This window comes from Clinocottus analis, unplaced genomic scaffold (assembly GCF_023055335.1).
Source record: "Clinocottus analis isolate CAN_PGR_092001 unplaced genomic scaffold, fCliAna1.0.p SCAF_25, whole genome shotgun sequence".
Taxonomy (NCBI): Eukaryota; Metazoa; Chordata; class Actinopteri; order Perciformes; family Cottidae; genus Clinocottus; species Clinocottus analis.
In genome coordinates, this window is record NW_027175987.1 from 423,179 (window position 1) to 436,257 (window position 13,079).

The window sequence follows — 13,079 nt, forward strand, 5'->3', positions numbered from 1 at the left end:
ACAAACGCAGACTTGAACGCAGGAGGCCGCTGTGTGTGTCCCGTGTGAAGCCAGAGTCAACGTTCACTCATTTTGATCTTTTTGTTCCGTAACTCGAAGCCGTCTGATGCCACGCGAGAGAATTAGGTTGCAAAAGCGCGCTTTCTAACACAAACTACAGTCTGTTTCATATCCCTAAAACGAATGAAATCCATTGTTTATTTTGAAAAAGACGACGTGTGCACGTGAGTTTTACTTTGAAAAGAAGACTTACGATTCATCTAACAAGTGGAAATGGATTTTTATTGAAATCACAGGTGATGCTTTCTACTCTCTCCTCTTGTCTCCAGCTGCTGCTGCAGCATTACCTTCATACATATTGATAATGAATGCATTATTATGTATGTAGGCTTAAAACATGTTACTGTTATGGAGTCCCTGATTAAAGCATTGCATATTGAGTTATAAAGTAATTAACCATCTTTTTTTACTATATCTTATGAGGTTTAACGTCTTCATTTGAAGGATGTATGAATCATTTCTTTATGTGTCTGCAAAACGATTTATCTCATCTTCAGAAAAGAGATCTTTATTCTAGATTTAATCTTCGTCACCACGCGGCCGTCGCTTCCTCCGCTGTAGTTTCCTGTTCAGTGGAGAGGAAACGACGACAACGTCAAGACGGCAACAAAGATGGCATCTCAACGAGGCCTCGGAGAACGTTTATTTCAAATGAATTTTTACATCAAAACTGTGAAAAGTTGACAGATTATTGGGGCTGTTTCAATTCTTTTGTGTTATTTCTTTGATTTAAGTGTGATATTAATCGGTGGAAGGATCACGTTGACTCAAGTTTTCAGTCATTTTGATTGACAGTGCACACAAACCGCTCCTCAGGCCTCCGAATGTGCTTTTTAAATGACAGGAAAACCTTTTCTTCTCAATCGAAAGGCAGACGGAAAGAAGTTTATTGAACGCATGGACCGGATTTTGCCTGAAGCGCAGCCGTTCTTAAGAAACCAATAAAAATTGTTTCAGTGTTAGAAAATCCTGAGTACTGCAGCTACAACTCATAAACGCTGACATTTAATTCAACTTTGTTTTTATACACATCCTGCTTTTCAAACGGTGGTGGAATAATGAAACTGAAGTGTCTGGTTTGTGGACCGATTATCTGAGATAAAGCGAACCTGCTGGCATCAGAAAAAGTTAAATAATTAATGACAAAAATACGATTTGAAGCCACGTGGAATATTTATTTTTACATTATATTATAATTGTGTTTGGCTCTAGATGCTGCTGTGCACGCTGACTGGAAACACTCGCACACAACTGAACACTGCAAACACGATTGTCTGTTTTTTTTAATTATTTTGGAGGTCATATTGTCATATTGGAAATATTCTATCCAATGAAAACCACACGTACTTTTAAACACGAGTACAATAATACGAAAAAGCCAAACGCCTTTTGTCTGGTGTGTTGTGTCGTGTGTGTTTTCATGTGAACCTCAGGTACCAGATGTGTTTTTCACGGTTTGATCTCATCACTGCTCAAGGAAAATACTTCATAAACATGTAATTCACACTGTGATTGGTGGTTTTTTCGTGGCTGTTATCAGATTCCCGTCGTTCCCTCGTCGCTGTGGCCGATGGAGGAAACCAGCCCGGCCTCTCGGGCCCCGTGGTCCCCGTTAAAAAAGTGGCGGGCTTCTCCGTGGAGGCATCGTTCCTCTCTGCATTCCCTCCTGCGATTCCCATCACTGCCCTGGACTCCGAGGAGCTCGCATCCCCCCAAAGAAAACCTGTTCGCCCCCTCCTGTCCTCTCCTCTCCTCTCTCCTCCTCCTCCTCCTCCTTTTTGCTCCCGCCTCCCTTTCTCCAACACGTGAAATCTCTCTTGTCCATCATTCCAGAAACACTGACGAATAATAAAGGGTTGTGACGGAGACACGAGAGGGACGAGCAACGACGGATACGGTCTCGCGACATCACGTGAAATCTCTTCACATCTTTTCCTTTCCTCCTGTATTCAAGCTGCAACGAATATCTCCGCAGAACACACACAAATAATTGTTTGATTTATGTTACGAATAAGTTTTTCTAATAATGCATCATAGTGGTGTCCTTGCTTAAGCCTGACTTAAATATTCATTTACGACGACGCTGGTTTTACAGGATCTGCCGACTCATCTGTTTTTCCCTCCAACAGAATCCTGATGACTTCTTCATTCCTCTGGCAGCTCGGGGGTCACGTTTAATAACTTTCCACAAACCACACGTTCACACTAATGCTATTTTTAGACACCGTCTTATGACGCGATAACATCAGAATGATGTTACCTTCAGGGGGGCGGGGAGGGGGGCGTCAGACACGGAGGCTCCTCCGAGAAAAGCCACGGACTTTGAACGTCCAAACTCGAGCTCTTCGAGGCCGCCGCCGCCGCCGCAAACGCATCAGTTGGATGAGTTATGAGCAATAATATCCCAGTCCGCTGCAGCGGTCAGAAAAGCTGCTCGAGACGGCACCATTCCACTCAATTTAGACCTTAACCTGCGGTCAGGGATATAATTAAGAGGTGGCCTTTTTCATTTGATGTCAAATTATGGAAACAGGGGTTTTGATATGTTGGATAGATATTTGAGTCTTTATAGTCACTTCATAGTAACCTCAGTCTGGACGTAAATGAGTTCAGCATTCGTGTCACAGCCGCACAAGTTTAAATATAACATAACATGTTGTCTAAAGCAGTGGTGGCAAACATACGGCCCTCGGCCCTGAAACGGACCGGGAAAAGTATTTCTTTGTTGGCGGGGGGGGGGGGGTGAAGCCTGCGCTGGGTGCGTGCTTCAGAAAATGACGTCGTCGTGGCATCGGGTGTCTTTTGCACGAATGGGTGCAGCTCTTGGTTGCACACTTCATGATGTTTGCAACCAGAAGACTTAAAGCTCCAGACAGGACTGTCCCACACTGACGGGAGAACTGTGAATGTGCCGAATGCAACATGTATATGAATGCTTTAGAAACCGGGGGTCTTAAAAACCTACGATGGAGTAAATGTTTCGCAATGAAAACGTTAAAATTGGACTCCTTTCGCGTACATTTTGTCCTCCAAATCACAGACATTTTCTTTGCTACTTTCAGTACATATGCATTCAATTGGGACACAATAACTTAGTGGAAACACGGCACCTTGAACTCCAACCCTCTTGCTAATGTGCTGGCAGTGCATTGTGGGTCAGAAGAGCCAGAAGAGCATGTCGTCTCACGCTGCTGCACAACACAAGAAAGTAAACAGTGCAGAAGGACACGCTGGTGATGTTTTTGCATACTGACTCTTGACACGCTGAGTATTTAGGACACACTAAATCTTCTTCTGGGTTTTCTCAGAAAGGTGGAGCGTTTCCTATTTCTTCACGGAGGTAAATGGGAAGCCATGTGTGTTCACGGCACCTTCCAGCGCTCGGAGAATTTAACGTTCGGCGCCACTATCCGACTCATCATCTTGGCGAAAACATACAGAAGAACGTGCCAAGATAACTGAGAACAGACAAGCTATCTCAGGCTGTCAGCATGTGTCGTAAACGGGTTGTTCATTTCTTGTGAATATCTTTTTGAATGTACTTATTGACACTGAAAAGGGACAGACTTGGAGATTTCTGCTGTGTATGGGACTTGAGATCAAATTGGATCGCGTGTGGCCCGTGAAGGTGTATTAAGAAAGTCTCTCTCTCGTTGTGGATGTGACGAAGACGCCTTCAAAACCACACCGTTCGCATACGCAGAGCCCACAGACGCGTCTTCCTCTTCCTGATACAGGCTCGTACTTAAAGACTTGAGGCCGTCTCTGCTTCTCAGTCGCTCCGCTCTCGCCATGTTGATCCACTGCCAGCTGCTCGCGGCGCTGCTTGTGCTGACGCTCCATGGCCGAGGTAAGTCCAGTCGGGTACTTTTTTTTTTTTTTTTAACCGCTGTATATGTAGAAGTGCGTCTTCAGCATCATCCAGATGGTCGCGAGGAAAATGACATTCCACACTGCGGGACAAACGGCGCGCGAGGACGGGGTCTGTTAAGCCCATCAATTTCAAGGACGTCGACAACATCAGCGGTCGTCGATGCTCAGTGAAGTTTTGGGATGTGCGCTCGGCTGCCACTTTATGACGCTCCCCTTCACCAGCTAGTGCAATGCAAAAGCTTTGTCATAACGTTAGAAATGTGTAAATGCAATCATATGACTATTAATGCTGCAACAATGATGTTGTACTGGAATACAATATATAATATCTAATATTCTTTCTGCTACTATTAGAAGAAGCAGTGCAACAGAAGCACTCTAAAGCACCCCAATGCTAAAACATTGAATTAACACCTGCATGCCAATGTCATAATGGCTATAATTATACAGCACCTTTTTAAAGACAGAGTTCACAAAGTGCTTCGCTCGTCAAAGCGCTGCAAAAACAAGTCAATGCAACAACTGAAAGCTCCACAGCAGCACTGAGGTCAAAATAAAAGTGCAATCGATACGCTAACAACAAACTAATACATTCCATTAGATGGTAACAATAGTAAAGCCGACGTTACGGCAGGACAACTGGATTGCATCAGTTTGTACATGTGTACATAAAGTGTACCTTCTGGGTATAATAAACAAATATTGTCAACAACAACAACAATTCCCCAGTTCGTGCAGCCGAGATCATCGGCGGCCGCGTGGCCGCGCCGCACAGCCGGCCGTACATGGTGCTGCTGAGCCTGCAGATGGAGGACGAGCAGATGTACTACTGCGGCGGCTTCCTGCTGAATGAAGACTTTGTGATGACGGCGGCGCACTGCCGAGGCAGGTCGGTGCACCGCCCGCCATCTTTTACCCGAGCCGCTAGCGATGCATTGGGAGCTCAATTGACCTGCATTGTGTTTGGCAGATGTTTTTGTCTTGTATTCTTGGATAACAGATAAATCCATGTAGCAGGTCCACCACAGTCATCCTGGGACTGCACAACCTCGAAGAAGGTAACGGAGAACCGCGAATACCCGTGGCACAGTCGTTTCCACACAAAGACTACAATGCCACTAATTACAGGAATGACATCATGCTTCTCCAGGTGAGACGATGGAAAAGCATCAATGAGCCTTCATCTATTTTAAAACATTACACGCAACATTATGTGCAAAAGCTCCATCGAACACAGTACACGTCACTGAAAACAAACTAATCAAGGTTTGTATTTGAGGCTAAAAGTGAGTTGTGGAAGTAATATATATATTTTTCCCCCCTCCCTGTTTCCTAAGTTGCGCTCCAAGGCCAACTTCACCGAACATGTGAGACCCATCGCTCTGGCAGACAAGAGCGACGTCGCTCTGCCAAAGTCATGTCTGGTCTCCGGCTGGGGAACAAGTGCCGAGCAAACAAATTATCTGTCCAACCTCCTCATGGAGGTCAACGTCACGCTCATCGACAGCAAGAAGTGTGCTGGGAAAAACCTGTACTGCTCTGAGGACAAGACGGGGCCGAATAAAGTACGGATTTAATGTGACGGAACATGGACGAGCAAACGTCGGTCAACCATGATGATCGATTAAGTATGTGTGTGTGTGTGTGTGTGTGTGTGTTTCCAGGGAGACTCCGGCGGCCCTCTGGTCTGCGGCGGGAAGGCGTACGGCGTGGTGTCCTCCACGTTCACGCCCAAATCCGGCGGCCCGAAAATCCATTGTTTTGCAAAGATTCCTGACTTCAGAGGCTGGGTCCGTTCCACCATGACAACGGCGTTAAAAAGCTCCCGACACACACGTGACGATTGATTGATTGATCAAATACCGGCATTTTAACTCACTGTAGACACACAGATGACTTACGCTATTGCAACGAGAGTCAGACCTTCTGTTTAGTTGAGAAAAAAGACTTCAAATAAATGTGAAATGTGTCGTTTAAGTAACATGGTTTAGCTTTTTCTGGTGCAGCTGTTTAGAGGTGATGAACTTGACAATTTGCTTACATTTTTTTTCAAGGCATATGTAGTGATGTCACTGTATCCTGCGCTTAAATACAATATAATATGCATTAAATACATTACTTTGTGTATCTTCCTTTTCAATCAAATTAGAACATTTTGTTTTGCATCAAACGATAAACTGCTTTCCCGCCATGTTCTCTCTGCACCTCTGAGTGTGTGTGTGTGTGTGCGTGTGTGTGTGTGTGTGTGTGTGTGTGTGTCTGAGCGTGAACTGAATCAACACAAACGCAACACCGCCTCCTTGTGGACAAAGTGTGTTGATGCAGCAGAAAGAGCTTCTGACTAAAAGTTACAGCTGGAGGTCTGAAGGAGTTTAGATGTTAGAAACATGTTTGTTTTATTGGCCTCTTTGTTTTTAAATGAATCCTATAAAAGCTGCGTCTCAGCTCTTTAAAAAAAAAATCTGCCTTGTTGATTACCGGCATCATCAGAACAGGATTATTCCTTAATTCACTTCCATTGTGCTGCAGTGTTGCTGGTTCTGTCTCGTGTCTAAAGCTCGTAAAGAAGGTCGGTGGTTCAAACCCCGTCTCTGCTAATCCGTGTCAATGTGTCCTCGAGCAAGACGCTTAGCCCTGAATTGCCCCCCCCGTTGCTTTGTCTACATCAGCTAAATGTAATGTAATATCTCATGAACGAACCGCCTTCCTTTGACAAACACACCACCGTCCGAATACACTGAGAATAATATTATTTATCTTTATCAGTCATATGAAAGGTCACAGGTTTGTTCCGTTTTAATAGCGTTAAAAAAAGCTGCTTTTCGGTTTTCATCACACTTCACCGACAAAATATGGCCCAAATAAAGTCACCTCTTGTCTTCCACGTTTAACATTTAACTTCAGATCTGGCGATTAATGACAATAACTTGCCAGGAGCGACCTGGTTGAAATGACCTGAGCGTTGGTCCACGTGTCCCTGAGTGTGAGCCGGTGGCTTTAGAGCCGCAATGCACCGCTCAACAAGTCTTTTAACACGTCTTTCCAGTCTAAGATCCAGTGATTCAGTACTTCCATGAGAAGCTGAGACAGAGACAGAGATAAGCAACGCTTGATATACGACTGCATCACCACCCAGGCAGAGGAGGATGCGGTTAATGATAACCATCTGCACTTCCTGTAAATTACCCCCAGGAGGCCCGACCGCTCGTCAGCAACTACACCTTGCTCTGTGTGTCCGCGCCTGCGAGCCTCACGTCTGCAAAAATGAAAATGAAGAAGCGTTTCAAGGCGGCCCGGCGGCATCCAGTGCAATCGGGTTCGCTGCTCGGCGCTGTCTGAGCGGAGCTCGAGGGGACGCACTTGATCAGACACCGATCATTACGCTCGCACCAATGTGGAGATGAGCAGAGTCCTCAGGCCACAGATTACCTGTCACACCTACAAGGGCCTTTCATTGCACATGAGCAAGCAATGCAGGGATACGTCTCCCTCTGATGGCCCTCCAGCTGACTCTGCACACCCCCCGACCACCATCTCTCTCTCTCTCTCTCTCTCTCTCTCTCTCTCCAGCCACTCTTTAAACTCCTTCAGCCCATCCATCTGCATTACTTCTAGTCTCAGAAAGCTCTTTAACATACTTAATGTATTAATTTACTTAATATACGTATCAACAGGCACGTTCTAGGAAGCCTTTACAGACGTCAAACCAACTCAACTCCGATCAATCTCCCTTTATTCCACTGTCAACCTCAGCATGCAGCTCTGCCTGACATTCCCACCTCTGATTCCCTCATATTTAATTTCATGTGGTATAAAATACATAATTGTTTCCATTTTTGAACCGAACGACAGTTTTTTTGACTGAAACTAACAGACCAAAGCTTTGTTTTATTGTGATCTTTGTTGCAGATTCAGATTCTTTAGGTCCTAATCTTTCCAAAAAGGTGTTTTATTGACCGCTCTTGGAGGCATTTTTGGGAAATCTAGCTCATATCATGCTGGATCTTAATAGTTACGATCAAAAGATCTTTTAATAGTATTTTTTTTTTGCAGGTATACATTTTTTCCCCAAGACTTTGCTGAACAAATACATACAATAAACACAAGTATTGGAATTAATTTGGGGTTCCTACAGCGACTCAAACACAGAGAAAAACACTCAAACACAGATCCTTTCAGGCCTCTGAACATGTGTGTGTGTGTGTGTGTGTGTGTGTGTGTGTGTGTGTGTGTGTGTATAAAATGAGATAACCAAGGGGAGATGTGCCGCTCTTCCACAACTCACAACAGAGGAAATGGTTTGTGATATTCATCTGAATTGATAGAAGATAAACGGTTCAAGAGCATTTCAATCGGATGTGACTAAGTGACACCCAGAGACCCGGAGTAAACTGGAATCCACCCCGCCAGAGCAAAAATAAAGATTTGACTTCCAACTAATTGAAATAGAAACAACTTTGATGAAATAAAACCAATAATGGAGAAAGGTGATGCATTAAAAAATATATTTTTTTTTAATTACCTTAGATTTATCATGATATTAGTTCAACATGAAGAAACTGCTTTCTTTAAGCAATAAACAACTCTGTTGGTGCAATATAATTTACTTGGGTCGGATCAACTTAACTTATTCGGGTTAGTCGAACATATTAAACTAACTTGAGTTGGTTCAGTTTAATTGACTACTGTAGTTTTTACTAACGTAGAATTAGTTCAGCCAACACTATTAAGTTAAGTTGGACACAACCCTAGTAAATTAAGTGGATCCTACTCAAGTACTTAAAGTGGGATTAACATAATTGCCTTATGCTTAAAAAAAAAGCATTTTAATCCTGTGGAAATCCTTTCCATTATTATATTAGTTGAAAGCGTCGTTTTTTTTTTTAGTGTAGATAAATAACAAAACAATAAACACCCTGCGCATAGTTCTGATGCCATCAGTTGTTATGGAACAACACATGTTTATTATTGTTTACCCGTCAGAAGCTAATTTCTCCCAGGGGATCGACTCAGTGTTTCTGATTCTAATTGACAGGGATTGATGCCAAAAAAACAAGCAGCTCATAAAACAGTTAAAAACGGGAAGATGATTTAAAAATAATAAAAAAGAAAGAAATGCCACCAAAGAAGCATGCAAAGGGTTTTTTGTCCCCACAGGCCGAGGTTTCCTCTTCCGAAAGAAGCTGCTGGGAAATCGCTCTACGACGAGTTTCGACAGTTCCTGTTGTTGCTGAAGAGTTTGCCGCTGTCCTCTTGTTCACGCCCGACAGGAGCCGGGCCGTTGTTGCCTGGGCAAGCGAATGAATGTGTTGTGATGGTGGACACAGGTCTGGACTTGACTCCGCCCCCAACCAATTCCCCAATTAGGCTCTGATTAGACGCACCTGTTGGCTCCTGTTCTGGCTGCTGGTGTCGCAGGTTTAAAGGTAAAGTCATCGGGCAACGCAAGTTAGCTGTTTTAGCTTTGGGTTGCTCATATTGTGTGTTGGAATATCCAATTTACATTACTAATAAAGGATTGCCTTATGTTATGTCCTTATTTACACAGTGATCCTGTGTGTTAATGCCTCATTTCTAGAGGTGCTGCCATTTGGGCCCTGTTTAATACCCAATTTACTGTTTGGTAGATTCCCCCGCTCCTGTTTTACTGTTTCGCTTGAGTCTTAACCTTCATTTTCAAACCAACTCTTTGACTCATTTCGTATTTGTTTTCCTCTCAGTGAAGCAGAGCGCCGTATTTCTGGGGTGTTACAGCACCCGTGTGGCGGTCTCTACACCTCCTGTGTGCAAGTGAAACACTGGGACGTGAACGTAGATTTACACATTTTTACTGTATTGGAAACAAGTCTGTATGAATTTCCAAAACGACATATTAGTTTCTTAAACTCTCTCCTTGTTGCCCTCACCACACAGGAACAAGGTCGTCCAGTGAAGATTCTTTGGTCTCTACCACTTCGATTAGACTTAGATTTGTGCCCTTTATGGCGCCAATTGGCCCCTTTTTTTTCTGCTCTCACCGCTTCCTGTTATGTTCATTAGTGAACAACAAATCTCACAGCATCTTTGTCACTTGGTGTTGTTGACGTCTGCAAAAACGCTTTCCTGATCTCGGTCACGCCAGAAGCTTCCTGTGTCCTCAACTTAACCGCGACGCTCGGCTGGGTTCTGCTCGTCGTGAGGAGGGGGAGGAGCTTACAAACTGTGTGAAGCGTTAAACGCCAAACGCAGATTAAAGATCGCAGTTCAATGCAGAAGCCAGATTTCATGTGTGACTTTGAAAAAATGAAATAAAATAAACTTTGGTGTGGAAATCTTTTTAAGTAGGTCTTCAGTACCCGATAATTAAGTTCAGTTCACTGGTGGAATATGAATTGCGTGGCGAGACGAGCACTTTTCCTCCATTGTGGAATCTAAACGAGGGATGATATCAAATGGTTTTCATGCAGGGCTGATGTTCAGCAGCATGGCCTCGTGTGTCTTATGAGATCTCCATCTAAATCTAAACCAACATCAGCGGTTCTCAGATATGTGAACAACTTCCTGGTGTGACTCCCAGTTCAGTACTGGCTCCCAGCAGCGTCTCCATCGCCGTCGGTCGCCAGCTGCGGCCGCTTTGGATCATTCAAGATTCATTTGGTTGATACAGTATACAATCAGCTCAGCGATCACGTTCCACGAGACTTTGTTTTCATGGGCTGCATTTGAATTACCGTTTCCTTTGGTGCTGGGTGGCATCTGACGGGCCTCGACACACACTGTTAAAAGATATGACAGACAGTGTGGCTGACCACAGCGGCACGAATGTAATACTGCACAGATATTTTGTAAAAGTTGCAACACTACAGGGTGAAATGTGTTACTTATATGTCCATACACTTACTTCTTCTGCAGACTGGCATATTATTAAATGGTAATGCATTAAAATTGATGATTAATTGTATGAATGTTGCTGCTGGTAAAAGTGGGTCTTATTTGAATTACTTTACATATTGCTTTATTACTGGAGTATTAATCATACTGTTGAGTAAAAGCTAAATATGTGGTTTAAAACCACAAATTTTGCATATTCAAACTCGTAAAAAAAAAAAAAAAAGCACTTCCTTCTCTTCATGATAGAGGGAAGCACTTAAAGGCTGAAGATGTCGGTGACATCAGCCACTGCCTCTCAGTAGCTGCTCTGGTCTCACCATGTTGCTCCACCGTGAGCTGCTGATCCTGACACTCGGGCTGACTCTTGCTGGTAAGTTTGGTAAGTTTAGTTTCAATGGCATTACATCCTGTGTCTATCTGTATTAAAACGTGCTGTTGCCACACATGCAGTGCACGGTCACTTCCTTTGGTCAGTTGACTTTGGCTCACGCGTGCAATATTTGTTTTTTTTTCAGTCGATGCAGCCAAAATCATCGGAGGTCGCCCGGCCGCGCCGCACAGCCGGCCGTACATGGCGCTGGTGGTGCGGCACATGGAGGACAACACAGTCAAACGCTGCGGCGGCTTCCTTCTGCGGGAGGACATTGTGATGACCGCCGCCCACTGCCAAGCCAGGTCAGGCCAACACCCGTCATCTGTTGTCCACCATGTTGAGTTATCCCAACAGCAGCAGCAGCAGCAGCTCGGTGTCTCGCATTGAGTCTGGAGAAATGTGCTTCATGTCGGCGTTGGGAGTTATGACATTTATGAATACAGGGCTCTGACGAAAAACATATCTTCTTTTTGGTGGTTTCAGGTTCTACACCGTCCTACTCGGATTACACAAATACCAACCACGAGCTCAAATACAGCGTTTATCTGTGAAGCGGAGTTTTCCACATGAAGACTTCAGTTTCAAATTAATAAATGACATCATGCTGCTGCAGGTAAAGGAGCAAAATATATATATATATATATGTAAAAACAATGAAAACATGTGTCCCTAAGAAGAGATGTGTGGGATTTGTTTCCCATGTAATTAGCAAATGCTCTATTTCATGCACCAATCCAGAGTATTAACTGTTTTTTTTAATATATGTGTCTTTCTCTGTTTCTCAAGTTGAGCTCCAACGCAAATTTGACCCGAAATGTGAAACCCATCGCTCTGGCGGACAAATCTGATGTCTCTCTGCCAAAATCCTGCCTGGTGTCCGGCTGGGGAAGAACAGACGACACGCTGTTCATGTCCCGCGTCCTCATGGAGGTCAACGTCACGCTAACGGACAGCCAGCAGTGTGCGGAGCACAAGCTGTACTGCTCCGAGGGGACGACCGGGCCGAGTACGGTACGTATCTATCGGGACGGAGCATGGACAAACAAACGTTGGGCAACGATAATCAATTGTGTGTGTGTGTTTGTGTGTGTGTGTGTGTACTTCCAGGGAGACTCTGGGGGCCCGCTGGTCTGTGAGGGAAAGGCGTACGGTGTGATATCCGCCACTGGCCAACCAAAATTACCCCAATATTATTTCACTAAGATTCCAGCCTACAGACGCTGGATCGATTCCATCCTGGATAATCTGAAATACATGTGACGATTGATCGATCGACTTCCTCGCCGCCGCAGGTTTAGCGGCGATGTGCTTTACTTTGATGTTTAATAGTTGTACATGTTTTGTTTAGCAGGTTGATGCAAATCGGGAATTTTATCCATGTGATTTGGTTCATTTGAGTGAAATGTTTTACTTTTTCAAGTCGTTTGAAAACTGGACGACCACTTTTTTTGTGAACGACCTTGAGATTTAAATTAATGACATGCAGGTTTTTATCCATAAATGTCATGGCACACAAATTCAGTATGGAATAAAAATCTTTAAAAAATAAAAAATAGGCTCGCTGTCATTTAATAAATGTAACATATTGATATTAAACACTTCATGACCTGCTCTTACATACATTATATGTCTGATATGATCTGCTCTTACATACATTATATGTCTGATATGATCTGCTCTTACATACATTACATGCATTAATTGAATTACTGCTTTGTGCAACTTCTTTTAGATGAAAACAGTTTGTTTTTCAGCACCTTTTGAAACAATAAACTGCTGCTTTCACAACAGCGCCCCCTATTGGACAAAGTGTGCTGATGCAGCAGGAAGAGCTTCTCCAGTCGCAGCTGACGCTCTCTTCTCGAGTGTAAACTCTAAACTTAATCTCTGTCTGAGATCCTTT

The 13,079-nt window shown here is 43.8% G+C and overlaps 2 protein-coding genes across 2 annotated transcripts; both read left to right on the forward strand.

Moving 5' to 3' along the window:
• The first annotated feature begins 3,852 nt into the window (after nt 1-3,852).
• LOC137794598 (granzyme B(G,H)-like) lies at nt 3,853-5,941 on the forward strand. Its single transcript, XM_068591482.1, has 5 exons — nt 3,853-3,910; nt 4,663-4,822; nt 4,951-5,083; nt 5,271-5,498; nt 5,598-5,941. Exons 1-5 carry the CDS (start codon nt 3,853-3,855, stop codon nt 5,778-5,780), a joined length of 762 nt encoding a protein of 253 aa, XP_068447583.1. The 3' UTR covers nt 5,781-5,941.
• A 5,180-nt stretch (nt 5,942-11,121) lies between these two features.
• Nucleotides 11,122-12,643, forward strand: LOC137794599 (chymase-like). The gene is made up of 5 exons (XM_068591483.1): nt 11,122-11,182; nt 11,319-11,478; nt 11,660-11,789; nt 11,963-12,187; nt 12,284-12,643. Exons 1-5 carry the CDS (start codon nt 11,122-11,124, stop codon nt 12,434-12,436), a joined length of 729 nt encoding a protein of 242 aa, XP_068447584.1. The 3' UTR covers nt 12,437-12,643.
• The last annotated feature ends 436 nt before the right edge of the window (nt 12,644-13,079 follow it).

Bases quoted from the DNA above. Each gene is read 5' to 3' on its own strand.
- LOC137794599 (XM_068591483.1), top strand. From the start codon at position 11,122: ATGTTGCTCCACCGTGAGCTGCTGATCCTGACACTCGGGCTGACTCTT. The intron at 11,790-11,962 runs GTAAAGGAGCAA...CTGTTTCTCAAG, and splicing joins ATGACATCATGCTGCTGCAG to TTGAGCTCCAACGCAAATTT. The intron at 12,188-12,283 runs GTACGTATCTAT...GTGTACTTCCAG, and splicing joins GGACGACCGGGCCGAGTACG to GGAGACTCTGGGGGCCCGCT.
- LOC137794598 (XM_068591482.1), top strand. From the start codon at position 3,853: ATGTTGATCCACTGCCAGCTGCTCGCGGCGCTGCTTGTGCTGACGCTC. The intron at 5,084-5,270 runs GTGAGACGATGG...CTGTTTCCTAAG, and splicing joins ATGACATCATGCTTCTCCAG to TTGCGCTCCAAGGCCAACTT. The intron at 5,499-5,597 runs GTACGGATTTAA...GTGTGTTTCCAG, and splicing joins ACAAGACGGGGCCGAATAAA to GGAGACTCCGGCGGCCCTCT.